Source organism: Bison bison, unplaced genomic scaffold (assembly GCF_000754665.1).
Source record: "Bison bison bison isolate TAMUID 2011002044 unplaced genomic scaffold, Bison_UMD1.0 scf7180017864143, whole genome shotgun sequence".
NCBI lineage: Eukaryota > Metazoa > Chordata > Mammalia > Artiodactyla > Bovidae > Bison > Bison bison.
In genome coordinates this window covers 6,793,650-6,808,024 of record NW_011494715.1, presented here as the reverse complement: position 1 = coordinate 6,808,024, position 14,375 = coordinate 6,793,650, and the positions used below count along the sequence as shown (strand labels likewise).

Sequence of the window (14,375 nt, the reverse complement as noted above, 5' to 3'; positions counted from 1 at the left end):
GGGGGCAAGAGGAGAAGGGGACGACAGAGGATGAGATGGCTGGATGGCATCACTGACTCGATGGACGTGAGTCTGAGTGAACTCCGGGAGTTGGTGATGGACAGGGAGGCCTGGCGTGCTGTGATTCACGGGGTCGCAAAGAGTAGGACACGACTGAGCAACTGAACTGAACTGATGGCTGGTTCTCTTTGCTATACAGTAGAAACTAGCACATATTGTAAAGCAATATACTCCTATAAAAATTTTTTTAAAAATGGATAACTAACAAGAACCTACAGTATAGTACAGAGAACTCTGATCAATACTTTGTAATAAACTAAATGGGAAAAAAATTTGGAAAAGGACATGTGTACAGGCACAACTGAATCTCTTTGTTGTATACCTGAAACTATCACAACGTTTTTAATCAACTATACGCCATATAAAATTAAAAGCTTTTTTAAAAAATGGAAGCAGTTAAGGTTTTCTGAAGTCCCCAAAGTATTTGATTATAATAAGCAAATATCAATATCTAACTTCAGTAATTTAGCTTAAGGAAATCCACTGTGGGTTAAACTTTTGAACCTTGATATTGATAACAAGGAGGTGACAGAATCACAGGATTTATGAGCTGGAAAGCAATGTAAAATATGTATGGCTTCAGATGTAGAGAAATCAAGAGACTTGTATGGGTGCGGAGCTAGCAAATGACAGAGCAATAACTAGAAGCCAAGAATGGATACCACATGTCCAATGTTTTTCGATGCACAATTACAGTCTTTTTACTTTAAATCATTATCTATTGTGGTTTAATATTCTGGAAGATGTTTATAAATTAGTCTTCTATTTTATTCATCCCAGAGCTTAAAAAAGAAAAACAAGAATTTTAAATATGTTATGATTAAAGCTATCAAGTTAAATCCTAGAAAACTTACCAAAAAGTTTTACCAAAATAAAACAGATAATTTTTAACTACTAAAAAAATACTACTCCAGCCGCTAGGCCAGTGGTTTGCTGAAGAACACTTTAGAACACATTATAAACGGGGTCTTGGAATTCCAGAGTGTTTTCACACCTGCTTGTGCAAAGAGTAAAAGGATGGAGGGCCTTGATCTTGACCCTGTAACTCAGGAACTCTTGTTTAAACAACGTTTGCAGAGGATCTTAGCCACAAGCATAATAGAGTCTTAGTACAGCCCATGTATCCTGGCCTTTATTTCAACTTTGTAAGGAGTGGCAATTAGTCTGATCAAAGTTTGGAAACTTATTTCTCAACAAAAGCAAACACTGAGAAGTCAGATAAAGCAGGTTTTACACTTTGCCTTTAATATCTAAAATGAAAAAACAGGTGGAAGGGAGAAAGTAGTTCATCTGGGATTTAAAACACTTAATGGTAGTGCATGCATGGAAAGTCGCTTCAGTGGTGTCCAACTCTCTGTGACCTACAGACTGTAGCCCACCAGGCTCCTCTGTCCATGGGATTCTCCAGGCAAGAATACTGGAATGGGTTGCCATGCCCTCCTCCAGGGGATCTTCCCGACTGGTTTCATACTAAATTGTAACCAGAATGAATGGATGTGAACTGGCCATTTCTCTTATCTTCCCTGTAATTGTTCAAGCACTCCTTTCCCTTTTCCACGATATTACACTGATTTATTGGCAACCCACTCCAATATTCTTGCCTGGGAAATCCCATGGATAGAGGAGCCTAGCAGGCCACAGTCCATGGGGTCACAAAATAGTCTGACAGAACTTATGGACTAGACAACGTTGGAGGAAAGAGCAGAGGGCTGGGCGGGGCCGTCCCAAGAAGCCTGCCGTGGTCTCTGCTGCTATGGCTCCTTGCTGCCACAAGGTGTCGCTTTTGACAACCGTCTCAATATAGACGCTTTGATCAGATCCTTGAGGGAACCTGCCGCAGATTTTCCCAGCAGGACGCCCCACACCTTCAGGACTAACGTCTCCCAAGGGGGCCCTAAAGTTGCAATTCCTTCAGTTTGCTTGCCCAGCCATGTCTCAGATACCAGCACTACCCCCACTGACCCTTGCTGCTAAGGGAATTCATCCCCAGGGGTAAGAAAATTTTTCCTCTCCAGTTCTCAAAACACAAAGGATGTTTTGTAACTAGGGGTTACTTAAATGCATCTTCCCAGGGGAAGTTCCCTCCTTGTCTCTGGGTGTCCTCCACCCAGGCTTCTAGGAAGGGAGGCCACCCTCAGGGACTCCAGTGTGGTTCACCCTACAGCTCTCCTTCAGAAAGCATGCAAAATGATTCCAGGGGCTTACCTTCTCCATTCTGAGAGCAGGATGCCCTCGGAAAATCCAAGATGGTTTCCTGGAACCTTCTTTTATTTATGTATTTATTTTTGAATTTTATTTATTTGAACTTTTAAAGGAGGGTGTGGGGCACAAGTTGAATTTCTGGTCAGATAACCCACTAGATTATTAATGGGCTCTTTTAGTTGTTATTGAAATAATTGATATTCATCCACTGTTAAAATACATTGTGAGAAAGCAGCTTCTCAATAAAGAACAGTGAAAAATGATACAGTCCCAACCCCTTTGCCCTTGGTTATAATGGCAAATAGATATCGCTCAGGGCTTCTCCAATGGCATAGTGGTAGAGAATCCACCTGCAGTGCAAGAGATGCAATTTGGATCCTTGGGTCAGGAAGATCCCCTGGAGGTGGAAATGACAACCCATTCCAGTATTCCTGCCTGGGAAATCCCATGGACAGAGGAGCCTGGTGGGTTACAGTCCATGGGGTCACAAAGAGTTGGACACGACTGAAGCGACTTAGCACACACACACATATATATAATGGTAAATAGTTCTTGCTCTCTTCATCAGGGGATAGTGAAGGGATGTTACCTGGATGTAGCTCCCGAACCAGAAAATCTTCAGTTTCTGCCATTTCCTGTTATGTAACCGCCTGCCTTTGTCCACTTAGAGCATCAGCCTGAAAAATACAAAGTACAGAGTGGGGGTGGGGAGGAGTAGACGGCAGAAATTATAAATACAAAACAAAAAGACCATGTAATTTTGCTTACGCTTTGTCTCCCCAATTAGATACCAAGCTTCTAAAGGGCAATGGCTATTCTACCTTATCTCTGAATCCTTTATAACAGCTTGTCCACTGCGTGTTGGTTTAAATATGACAAAAGTCCATGTTTGACTATTGATTTTCAGCAATAGTTGAATCCATAGAATTTTTTTTTTGAGCAAAAGAAATGACTATTTATTGCTGATGGTGCTAAATATTACCACTGTTGGAAGACTGTCAACTTGTTACAATACTGAACATACTCAGCATTGATCTGGCAGTCATGAATCAGTATTTATACCAAAGAGTTGACAGCTGTGTCCGCACACAAAACTACACATGAATGTATATAGCAGATTTTTAAAAGAAATTCTTGGAATTTATTCTTTTCGTTGTTACTTTTTATTGGAGTGTCGTTGCTTTACAATGCTGTTACTTCTGCTGCACAGCAAAATGAATCAGCCAGACATACACATATATCCCCACCATTTTTTATCCATTGACCTTTAAACTGAAATGACCTGAGATCTTGAAGGCAGCTCAGTCTGAAAAGACAATAAACCTCTAACGACCAGAGCCTTGAAGGTGAAGTTATACAGCTTTGCTGTTTTGGGAGACATCAGCGCCCCCATCAGGTAAGCCCGGAACCCCTGGGCCATTGAGTGACACTGAGTCCCAGCGGGTCTCAGCAAGTATCGGGGAGATGGATGGAACATTTGATATTCCTGGGATCCCCTGGAGTTGCTCCGGAGGATGCTGAGCGGGGAAGAAGAGATGCAATAACCGTTAGGTTCTCTGGGTCTTCCTCACCACCCCATCCGGCACTGCAATCAGGGAGACACCCCAATTGGGGATTATGTCAGCTCTGCCTCATGGGGCATCTGGGGGGGGTGGGGGGGTAGGGGGAGGTACCTCCAAAAAAAGAAGTATCGGATCGAACCTGTCTCCAGCCCTGGGAGACAGGGACTGAACACAGAGGGAGAACTGGATCCACAAAGCCTCAGAAGAGCGAGTGCTGATGTCCTGGAGTGTTTCTGCCTCCACAGATCAGGGAGGATCCGGGGCACACAAGGCGGGGCACCCCACGTGCTTCCTCTCCATTTCTGATGCTGCTGATTGGACTACTCAGCTGCATAATTCAAAAGCAGAGAGTCACCAGCCCTTCTGAAATATGCAAAAGCTCAACTGACCTGTCAACCCCCAGTAGACACACGGCCGTTAGTTAGCAAGACTGTGCCTCATTTACATATCACTCCCAAACGAAAATCGCAGCTCCTCAGTCAAAAGAGCCACTCACCCTTAGTTCGGCTCATGGGCATTAACAGAACAAATGCTTTCTCTTCCTGGTGGGTGTTGGTGAGTGTGGTCTGAACTCTGCTCTGTACACGTTCCTGAGCCTTTGCTAGGAGGTGCCTCATCTCTCCATTCCTCACCTGGGCTCAGGCCGCCCCAAACTCCTTACAGTCCTCCGAGGCAGGGGAGTCAAGAAGAAATGTGCTCCCCTCTTCTTCCTGGAGAATCGCGACTCTTTCTTAGCATCTCGTTTGCACGTTTCCTCTGTGCAGCTGTGTCCCGGTTCCCATTCGTCCCCCTCTTGTGCCACCGCTGATCCGAGCACACCTGAATTGTACGCTTGTGATTCTTTCTTTACGTCTGAGCTATTCGAGGTCATGGCTGCTTTTGTTTCAATGTCGTATTTCTATCGTGAACGGCAATGATCGATCGTAGTGCTGAATTAATTAATTACAGTGGATGGGAAGTTTTTGATGAGATTCCGCGGCCAAGGGTGTCTAAACACCGAATCTGTTTTTAAACGTTTATGTATTTGGCTGCATGGGGTCTTTGTTGAAGCTGCAGGATCTCCATTGCATCATGTGGGAGATTTTCTTGTAGAGCACAAATTCTCTAGTTGTGGTGCTCAGGCTTCGGTAGTTGCGGTGCTCAGGCTTAGTTGCTCCACGGCACGTGGGATCTTGGTTCCCCAACCAAGTATCGAACTCATGTCCCCTGCATTGCAAGGCGAATTCTTAACCACTGGACCACCAGGGAAGCCACTCAAATTCGTTTTTGATAGGACTGCTCCATAGGAACTGGGAATGTTTAGCTTGAGGGAAGGAAGACATGGGCTGAAGCAGAAGATGTGGAGAGGACTTTGTGTGGTCTTGAAATACTTAACCTTAGAGTTGAATACAATAGTGAGATAATGCCTGTTTCCAGTGGTGCCGAGAGGGGACAACTAGATCCACTAGGTGGAAAGTATAAGAAAGTACATTTTTGCTGAACGTTTCTCTTGTATTCAGAGTTGTCCAAAGTGGAACGAGCTCCCTTAGTAAGTAATGAATTTTCTGCTCCTAGAAGTGTCTAAACTTTCACTGTTATGATCACCTAATAACAGCATTGAACTAGACGGGCTTTAAGGCTTCCTCAAATCCCAAGATACCGTGTTCTTGCTTGAAATGTTCATCAGTAAAGCCGGTGGTGGGAAAACTCTATGAGGTTACTAAAATTCATGACAGTTTCCTGGTTGGAAATGCTGCTGCTGCTGTCGCTTCAGTTGTGTCCGACTCTGTGTGACCCCATAGACGGAAGCCCACCAGGCTCCCTCGTCCCTGGGATTCTCCAGGCAAGAACACTGGAGTGGGTTGCCATTTCCTTCTCCAGTGCATGAAAGTGAAAAGTGAAAGGGAAGTGGCTCAGTCGTGTCCGACTCACTCGCCTTCTCCGGGTTGGAAATGCTAAACCTCGGCAAAACCTAGGCAAGTTAGGAGAAAAAATATGATAGTGCCTAACAATAACTTTAGATGTGAAACTAGGAATTGCCCCCTGGAAAGATATCTGTTGTTTTCTGAAGATGGCAACTCCATGAGCCATAGTCACACACACAAAATATTAAACGTCATATCACAATGGGCTCTGGAGACAACAAATGTATGGTCCTCCCGGGGTACAGATCCACTGTAGACCTTCGATTGGTTGTACTAGCCAGTGCCAGGAACAAATACAGAAGATGGATCAGGCTTCCCCGACTGCCAATGCAGGGGACACAGGTTCAATCCCTAGGTTGGGAAGATCCCCTGGGGAAGGAAATGGCAACCCACTCCAGTGTTCTTGGTTGGGAAATCCCATGGACAGAGGAGCCTGGCAGGCTGCAGTTCATGGGGTCGCAAAAGAGTCGGACACGACTGAGCAACTATACAAACAGTAACGATAGTCAAAGGAGCATGATTGATAATACGGTGATTTCAGGTTCATTTTAAAGAGCAAAAGACCCAGAGTCCTTCCTCAAATTATGTTGGGCTCCACTTTCTCCCCCAAAGAGGCAGCAACCGTGGTGTGTTTTGTGAAACCTGTTTCTGCAGAGAAGCAGTTGAAAACGTCCACACGTGTGGCTCACAGGGCAAAGTTTTGATGTGTGGTTTATTTCGCTTGTATTTCAACTGTGCGGTTAGCGTGTAAGTTTTGATTTGAGTACTTATTTACATTCATGTGCAGAGAGCCTAAGAATAGCATCTTTTAAAAGGGACTCTGCATATTTAGCTAGATGTGGGAAGGCTGCACAGCACCAGTTTCCTGTCAAATAATTGTGACTTTTGACAGTTTTTCTTGCTTCTCTCACTCTCCCTTTCCTCTTTTTGTGTTTGCGTACACTCTTTTTTCCTTAAGAGAACATAACAGAGGTGACACCAAGGCAGTGGTCACTCCTGTCCTAGAAGAGCTTCCTAGAGTGGAATGAAATAATGTTCTTGAGCCCCTTCTACAGATGTGGACACTGAGGCCTGGAGAGGGGAAGGGACCTGTTCAAGGTCAGACAGTGAGTCCAAGTTCAGGGTTCTCATCATTCCACCAAGAAACCTCTAACTGGTACTATTTAAACCATCTCTGGAGCTTCAGAGTAAGAGATGGAGAGAACAGTGAACACAAATGAGGGGTTCCCTTTAATGCACGAGGAGGCATTTGGGGAGTGAAGGCTGTTGAGTAGGAGCGAGAGTGGTAGCTTGATGAAACTGGGCTTAAGGACACCAACTGAAGCTAGTGACCTCAGAATAAAACAAAGCCAGACTGCTGGGGGCATTGGGGGGTACACGTGAGCATGCGTGATTGTGTGTGTGTGTTGGGGGGGCAGTGAGTAGTTCATTGCTTTCAGTCCATGTCCAGAGCAGAATTTAATGTGTTTATGAAGAATTACAAACATCTAAGTCTCTTCTCCTTTAGTCTGAATCTTGTCCCACCCTCCCTTGCTTCACATCATTAACCTCTCCCCACTCGATTCTTGTTTTCCTTCCATTTCCAGTCCCCAACCCCAACACCCCTCCCCTGCCCCAAGGCCACAGTAACAGGAAAAAAATTAAAATACTTAAATTAGCAAAGTAACTTGAAGGGGCATTTTGATCATTAACGTTGGTTTCTTCCCTACTTTTAATAAATGTGGAAAGTGCTCAGTACATAGTGAGCGCTGAGTAAATATGTGTTGAATGACGTCTGTCTTTTAAACATATTCTTGGATGGTAAAATTAATAACAGCAGGAATTATATTCATTCATTCAGCAAACATTTGTGAAGTGTTTACTGTGTGCCAGACACGGTTCTAGGGCCTGGGGACACGCGAGGAAAGAAAATGGGCAAGGTGTCTGCACACCCAGGTTTATGTTCCAGGCTGTGAGGGATGCCATGGGGAAAGTACTCAGGATTTGGAGTCAGAATGCCTGGATTGGGGGATCCTGCTCTGGTACTGCAGTGTGACACTAAACAGAGCACTTAACCTCTCTGAGTCTCAGTTTATCCACATATAAGATGAGAATAGAAAAATACTTAACGTCTGGAGTTCATTGCGAGGGCTGTATGTGACACTGATGCAAAGCTGGTCTGTAGACACTTCCATGCGCTCAGTCATGTCTGACTCTTTTTCAGTCCCATGGACTGTAGCCCGCCAGGCTCCTCTATCTGTGTAATTTCCCAGGCAAGAGTACTGGAGTGTGTTGCCCTTTACTTATCCAGGGGGACTGAACCTACATCACCCACATCTCCTGCATTGGCAGGCAGATTCTTTACTCCTGAGCCACCTGGGAAGCCCCACAGACACTTATGCACCTGGACAAATGTTATTGACTTTCAGAATATTTGCTGAAGATAGTTTAACAAGAAATCAGTACTAATATTTACCTGGGCAAAGTCAACTTTTGTGGGCAGGGGGAACAGATGCCACCATAAATGGTAAACTGACCCCCATTCTTGTTCCCATTGATGAAGCATCTTCAGGGTTCTATGCCCTTGGTAGCATCTTGTCCCCTCCCACAGGGAGGTAATTGAAGAATGAAATAAGAGCAAGGAGCAGATTCTTAAAAATGCAATGTTGTGGATTTATCTCCTCTCTTTTTTTTTTAATGCTTAAATACTTTTGGTGATGGCAGAATTTCCTAACCACTTTATTGGACATTACACGGCTCTTCCAAACTGGGTACTCTCTAAAGGGACAATTTAAACACATTAGCTTAGAAGCGAAAGTGAAACAAGGGCCATCAAACCCCCGGAGGAAAAGAGTTATGTTTTCAGCATTAATGCATCAGCTTCTGTGTGCAACATTAGGAGCACGGCTGCCAGAGGTAGATTCAGTAGAGGAGGCATGGCTTTTTTCAGTCCTTCTCCCCCAGGTGACTAGATAAGTAAAGTAAGCAGATATTTTCATTACATACTTTATCAGATTTTACGGCAATGAACTTGAATCCTTTCATATTGCTCGCCCAAGCTTGCCAAACTTAATGAGGCATAAGATGACGTTAATACTAAACTCAGTTTCGTATTGATGCATTTAATATTAATGGTGCCTGGAACACAAGTTTTCTTTGGGGAAGAAGGATTGATGACTTGCCTAAGATCACACTGTTATAAAATTCAAACTAAGCCTCGATTCTCCAGATTTCTAGTTCATTGGCCTTTACGCAGCCATAAAATTCACTTAAGTAAAGTAAAATCACTTTCCCTCAAGAAATAACTGACTTTAGGAAAATCATGAGGAGAAAAAATGAGTCTCCCACACAGAAAAATTCCAAACAATTTCTAAAGATGCTTCACCCTGAAGGAAAGGGAACTTAATCCCCCACTCCTTGGGCATGGGCCTCACAGAGTAACTTCCTTCCAAGGGGGACAGGATGGAAAGAAGGGGAAAAAGAGTCGCTTTACAGTAGAAAGACTTTGCAAATACTCCCTCAGCCAGATGACCAAGGTCAACAACAACTGTCATAAATCATCTTGATGATATGTACCTTTGATGTGACGGGATGAGAATGACCTTTAACTCTCTGATCTTCCACCCTAAACCCGAAACTCCAGTCTGTTTGTGAATCCTACAGAAGAGCTGACCAGGACTCCTCAAAACTGTCAAAGTCATCAAACACAAGGTCACAGCCAAGAAGAGACACAACAGCTAAATGTAATATGGTGTTCTGGATAGGATTCTTTTTTTAAACAACACCAAAAACATTTTGTATTGGGGAATAGCCAACTGACAATGTTGTGATGGTTTCAGGTGAACAGCGAAAGGACTCAGCCATATATATACATGTGTCCATTCTCTCCCAAATCCCCCTCCCCTGCTGCTGCTAAGTCACTTCAGTCGTGTCTGACTCTGTGTGACCCCATAGACGGCAGCCCACCAGGCTCCGCCGTCCCTGGGATTCTCCAGGCAAGAACACTGGAGTGGGTTGCCATTTCCTTCTCCAATGCATGAAAGTGAAAAGTGAAAGTGAAGTCGCTCAGTCGAGTCCGACTCTTAGCGACCCCATGGACTGCAGCCTACCAGGCTTCTCTGTCCATGGGATTTGCCAGGCAAGAGTACTGGAGTGGGGTGCCATTGCCTTCTCCATCTCCCTCCCCTAGATAGGATTCTAAAACAGAAAAAAGACACTAGATAACAGCTAAGAAAATCTGAATAGAGGATAACCTTTAGGGTTCCCTGGTGGCTCAGACAGTAAAGAACCTGCCTGCCATTGCAGGAGACCCCAGTTCCCTGGAGAAGGAAATGTCTACCCAGTCCAGTATTCTTATCTGGAGAATTCCATGGACAGAGGAGCCTGGTGGGTTACAGTCCATGGGGGTCACAAAGAGTCAAACACAACTGAGCGACTAACACTTTCACTTTCTTTTCTTTTCACTGTTCTTCTTTTAGTTAATAATACTACTACAAATGTTGGTTCATTAATTATAAAAAATGTACCTTTACTAATGTAAGATGAGAGAGGAAGTTGGTTGTGAATTCTATGGAAACTACCATCATCTCCATTTTTCTCTAAAGCTATTTTTTAATCAGTCATAAGTTACAGCATAAATTGCATAAGAAAAACAACTTACCAGATGTCACTTTGCATGCTACAGCTCCAAGATTCCACAAAGACAGTGGCAACCTCTTTGCCTTGGTCGAGGTATGTTGAACCACCTTTGTGCCCCTGTCATAAAGCCACATTCACACAAGCGGAAGTGAAACTGATTTGCCATCAGAGAGCTATTTATGACAGTCTCCGCCCTCATAAATAGTTACGTACTATCTGCGCCTTTCATTTAAACTTCAGTTGTATGTGAACTGGGGCGCTCATATTTTTCTCTTCCCTATGCCTACACATTAATCATTTTTCCTTTCCAAATGGATTGCAGCTTCCACCCTGCAGTATCCTTTCCTTGAGGATGAGAGTTATTCTGATGGATCTGATTTAACCTAAGCAGCAAGGAAAATCACCCCAGTCCCAAGAGAGACGAAGTATCGGTTCCCCCCGCCCCAAATAGAAGACAACTGGGAGTGATGGATAATATGAGATGATGAAGATAAGCTGATTCTTGATACACAATCCTGAAATTCACCAAAACCAAACAACATTGGTTCATGTGACTGTAGAAATGAGTGTCATACAGTTTTAAATAACTCTTTCTGGAACTTAAATTTTGCGTCCACATTTTTAAAAACAGAACATGAAAACAAGTATTTTTGAAATGCCGTCCAGGAGAAGAAAGCAGAACCTATTCCTCCTTGCTAACACCCAAACAGTCACATCAAGTACAGGGATAAAATCTGTTTTTTTTTTTAACCTTCAGCTCAGGTAGTGTTTGACCTTCAAAGACAGAGTCAGTCATTACTAGGGTACCCCTCAGTAACTGCAATGGCACCCCACTCCAGTACTCTTGCCTGGAAAATCCCATGGACAGAGGAGCCTGGTAGGCTGCAGTCCATGGGGTCGCTAGGAGTCAGACATGACTGAGCGACTTCACTTTCACTTTTCACTTTCATGCATTGGAGAAGGAAATGGCAACCCACTTCAGTGTCCTTGCCTGGAGAGTCCCAGGGACGGCGGAGCCTGGTAGGCTGCCGTCTATGGGGTCGCACAGAGTCGGACACGACTGAAGCGACGCAGCAGCAGCAGCAGCAGTAACTGCAGGTATGTTTTTGGTCCAAAGTGGGAAAGCAACAAAAGGTCAGAAAGAATGTGGTCTTAAAAATTGCTGGCAACATTTAGCAAGCTGGTGTGCCTCATCCATTAGAAAACCATAGAAATACCAATATGGAGTTCAAAACAAAGAAAATCAATATGAACTACCTTCACTAGTGTTGGATTTCTTTGGGCTGAAATCATAGCATACGTTCATGTTGTGTGTGCTTAGCTCTCCCTCTACTGGCTATTTCTCTACTTCAACAGTTACCTGTATTAACCAGAGGTACTACTGAAGTGTGTGCATGCTAAGTTGCTTCAGTCGTGTCTGACTCTCTGCAGCTCCCGTGGACTATAGCCCCGCCAGGTTCCTCTGTCCATGGGATTCTCCAGGCAAGAATACTGGAGTGGGTTGCCATTTTCTTCTCCAGGGCATCTTCCCTTGCCAGAGATTGAGCTCACATCGCCTGTGCGATTGAATTGGCAGGCAGGTTCTTTACCACTGAGCCACCAGGGAAGCCCCTAATAACTAACATGAACTTTGGTCATTTTTAAAGCTGGGTTCATTAAGGTGGCCTTTGATACTATTGGACACCTGAATGCTAGCTCCATTAGGAGTTTGGGCAAACTACCAAGCTGAGTTTTCACTGAACTCACTAGAAACATTGAAGCAACTGAAAGAGAACTTCCACAGAGTCCCACCGTCACACCCAACCGCCCCCCGCCCCCGACATGTATCACTGGCTCTGCCTTCCAGCCTGGATATAGATGAACTCCAAATACACCCCATCTATGGGAAAGACTGAGGGCAGGAGGAGAAGGGAGCGACAGAGAATGAGGTGCTTGAATGGCATCACTGACTCAATGGACATGAGTTTGAGCAAGCTCAGGGAGATGGTGAAGGACAGGGAAGCCTGGCGTGCTGCAGTCCATGGGGTCGCAGAGAGTCAGATACGACTGAGTGACTGAACAGTGCCTACAGCCACCAAAAGCTAATCCTTTCTCTCGGGCACCAGATCCCCTTCCTTCTGTCCAACTGCAGGACAAGGTAGATTACTGCCCCCTCTTCATTCATCAGATTTTCAGTGTCCCCTGGATTATTCCCATCAGCATACAAACATGCTGTTACTTATTCCATTTTAACAAACGCTCCCTCTGAGCCCGGCTTCCCTGCCAGCTGCTGTCCCATTCCTCTGTATTTTATGGCGAACCCCCTCAAAGAATTGTTTCTAAAGCTGCCGTCTCAGAGCTCTCTCCTTTTAATCATCAACCCACTCCAGTTAAGCCTTCACTTCTACCACTCTGTGAAACTGTTTGTGTCAGAGTCTCCGGTGATCCTAGTTAATTTTCAACCCTCCTCTTTGTTGACCCATCAATGGCATTTGATCCAGGGGATCACTCCCTCCTCAACACACTTTTTCCCACTCGGCTTCCAGGAACCACGCTCACCTAGTTTCCTTCCCACCTCCCTGGTTGCACCTCCTCAGCCTCCTTCCCTACTTATTCCTGTTTCCTGGCGATTATAGAATACCCCAAAGCTTAATCTTTGGTCTCTTTTCTTTCTGTCGCACTCTTTTCTTTCTTTTATTCTCACATCTGTAAGTATCACCCATATGCGCATCGCTCTCATTTGGTACCTCCAGCCCCGATCTCTTGCATGTCTTACAGCTCACAAGGTATCCCAAACACAACACATGCAAATTAAGCCCCCATTCCCCTGAAACCCCCCTCCACCTGCAGTGTTCCCCAGTTCAGCTCATGACAGCTACATCCAGCCCCTCCTACAAATCCTTCCATGTCACCCTTGATGTCGATGCCTGTCTTTCTTCCACACTCCACATCTGGCTGTCAGGAAGTCTTGCTGAAACCATTAAAGCATGTTCAGAATCTGAACATGTCTCACCCTCTCCACTGCTTCCTCCCCTACGCAAGTCATTATCATCTCTGGTCTTGGTCAGTGGTTCTCAAATTTTGCTGCACTTTGGGATTACCCAAGAGTTCTATGAAGACCTACATGACCTTTTAGAACTAACACCCAAAAAAGATGTCCTTTTCATTATAGGGGACTGGAATGCAAAAGTAGGAAGTCAAGAAACACCTGGAGTAACAGGCAAATTTGGCCTTGGAGTAAGGAATGAAGCAGGGCAAAGGCTAATATAATAGTTTTGTTAAGAGAACGCACTGGTCATAGCAAACACCCTCTTCCAACAACACAAGAGAAGACTCTACACATGGACATCACCAGATGGTCAACAGTGAAATCAGATTGATTATATTCTTTGCAGCCAAAGATGCGGAAGCTCTATACAGTCAGCAAAAACAAGACCGGGAGCTGACTGTGGCTCAGATCATGAACTCCTTATTACCAAATTCAGACTTAAATTGAAGAAAGTAGGGAAAACCACCAGACCATTCAGGTATGACCTAAATCAAATCCCTTATAATTATACAGTGGAAGTGAGAAATAGATTTAAGGGACTAGATCTGATAGACAGAGTGCCTAATGAACTATGGACTGAGGTTCATGACATTGTACAGGAGACAGGGATCAAGATCATCCCCAAGAAAAAGAAATGCAAAAAAGCAAGATGGCTGTCTGAGGAGGCCTTACAAATAGCTATGAAAAGAATACAAGTGAAAAGCAAAGGAGAAAAGGAAAGATAAAAGCATCTGAATGCAGAGTTCCAAAGAAGAGCAAGGAGAGATAAGAAAGCCTTCCTCAGCGATCAATGCAAAGAAATAGAGGGAAACAACAGAATGGGAAAGACTAGAGATCTCTTCAAGAAAATTAGAGATACCAAGAGAACATTTCATGCAAAGATGGGCTCGATAAAGGACAGAAATGGTATGGACCTAACAGAAGTAGAAGATATTAAGAAGAGACGGCAAGAATACACAGAAGAACTGTACAAAAACGATCTTCACGACCCAGATAATCACG

At 44.3% G+C, this 14,375-nt stretch overlaps 1 protein-coding gene across 1 annotated transcript in view; it reads right to left on the bottom strand.

Annotated features, from left to right (window-relative positions):
* NUGGC (nuclear GTPase, germinal center associated) overlaps positions 1 to 10,477 on the bottom strand; it is a 45,479-nt gene extending 35,002 nt beyond the window's left edge. Inside the window, exons 1-2 of the mRNA XM_010840295.1 lie at positions 10,368 to 10,477; positions 2,852 to 2,939 (exon numbers count right to left, since the gene is read on the bottom strand). Of these exons, the coding sequence (XP_010838597.1) occupies positions 2,852 to 2,894 (43 nt within the window). The 5' untranslated portion in view covers positions 2,895 to 2,939; positions 10,368 to 10,477. The remainder of the gene's footprint in view (positions 1 to 2,851; positions 2,940 to 10,367) is intronic.
* Positions 10,478 to 14,375: the final 3,898 nt, after the last annotated feature.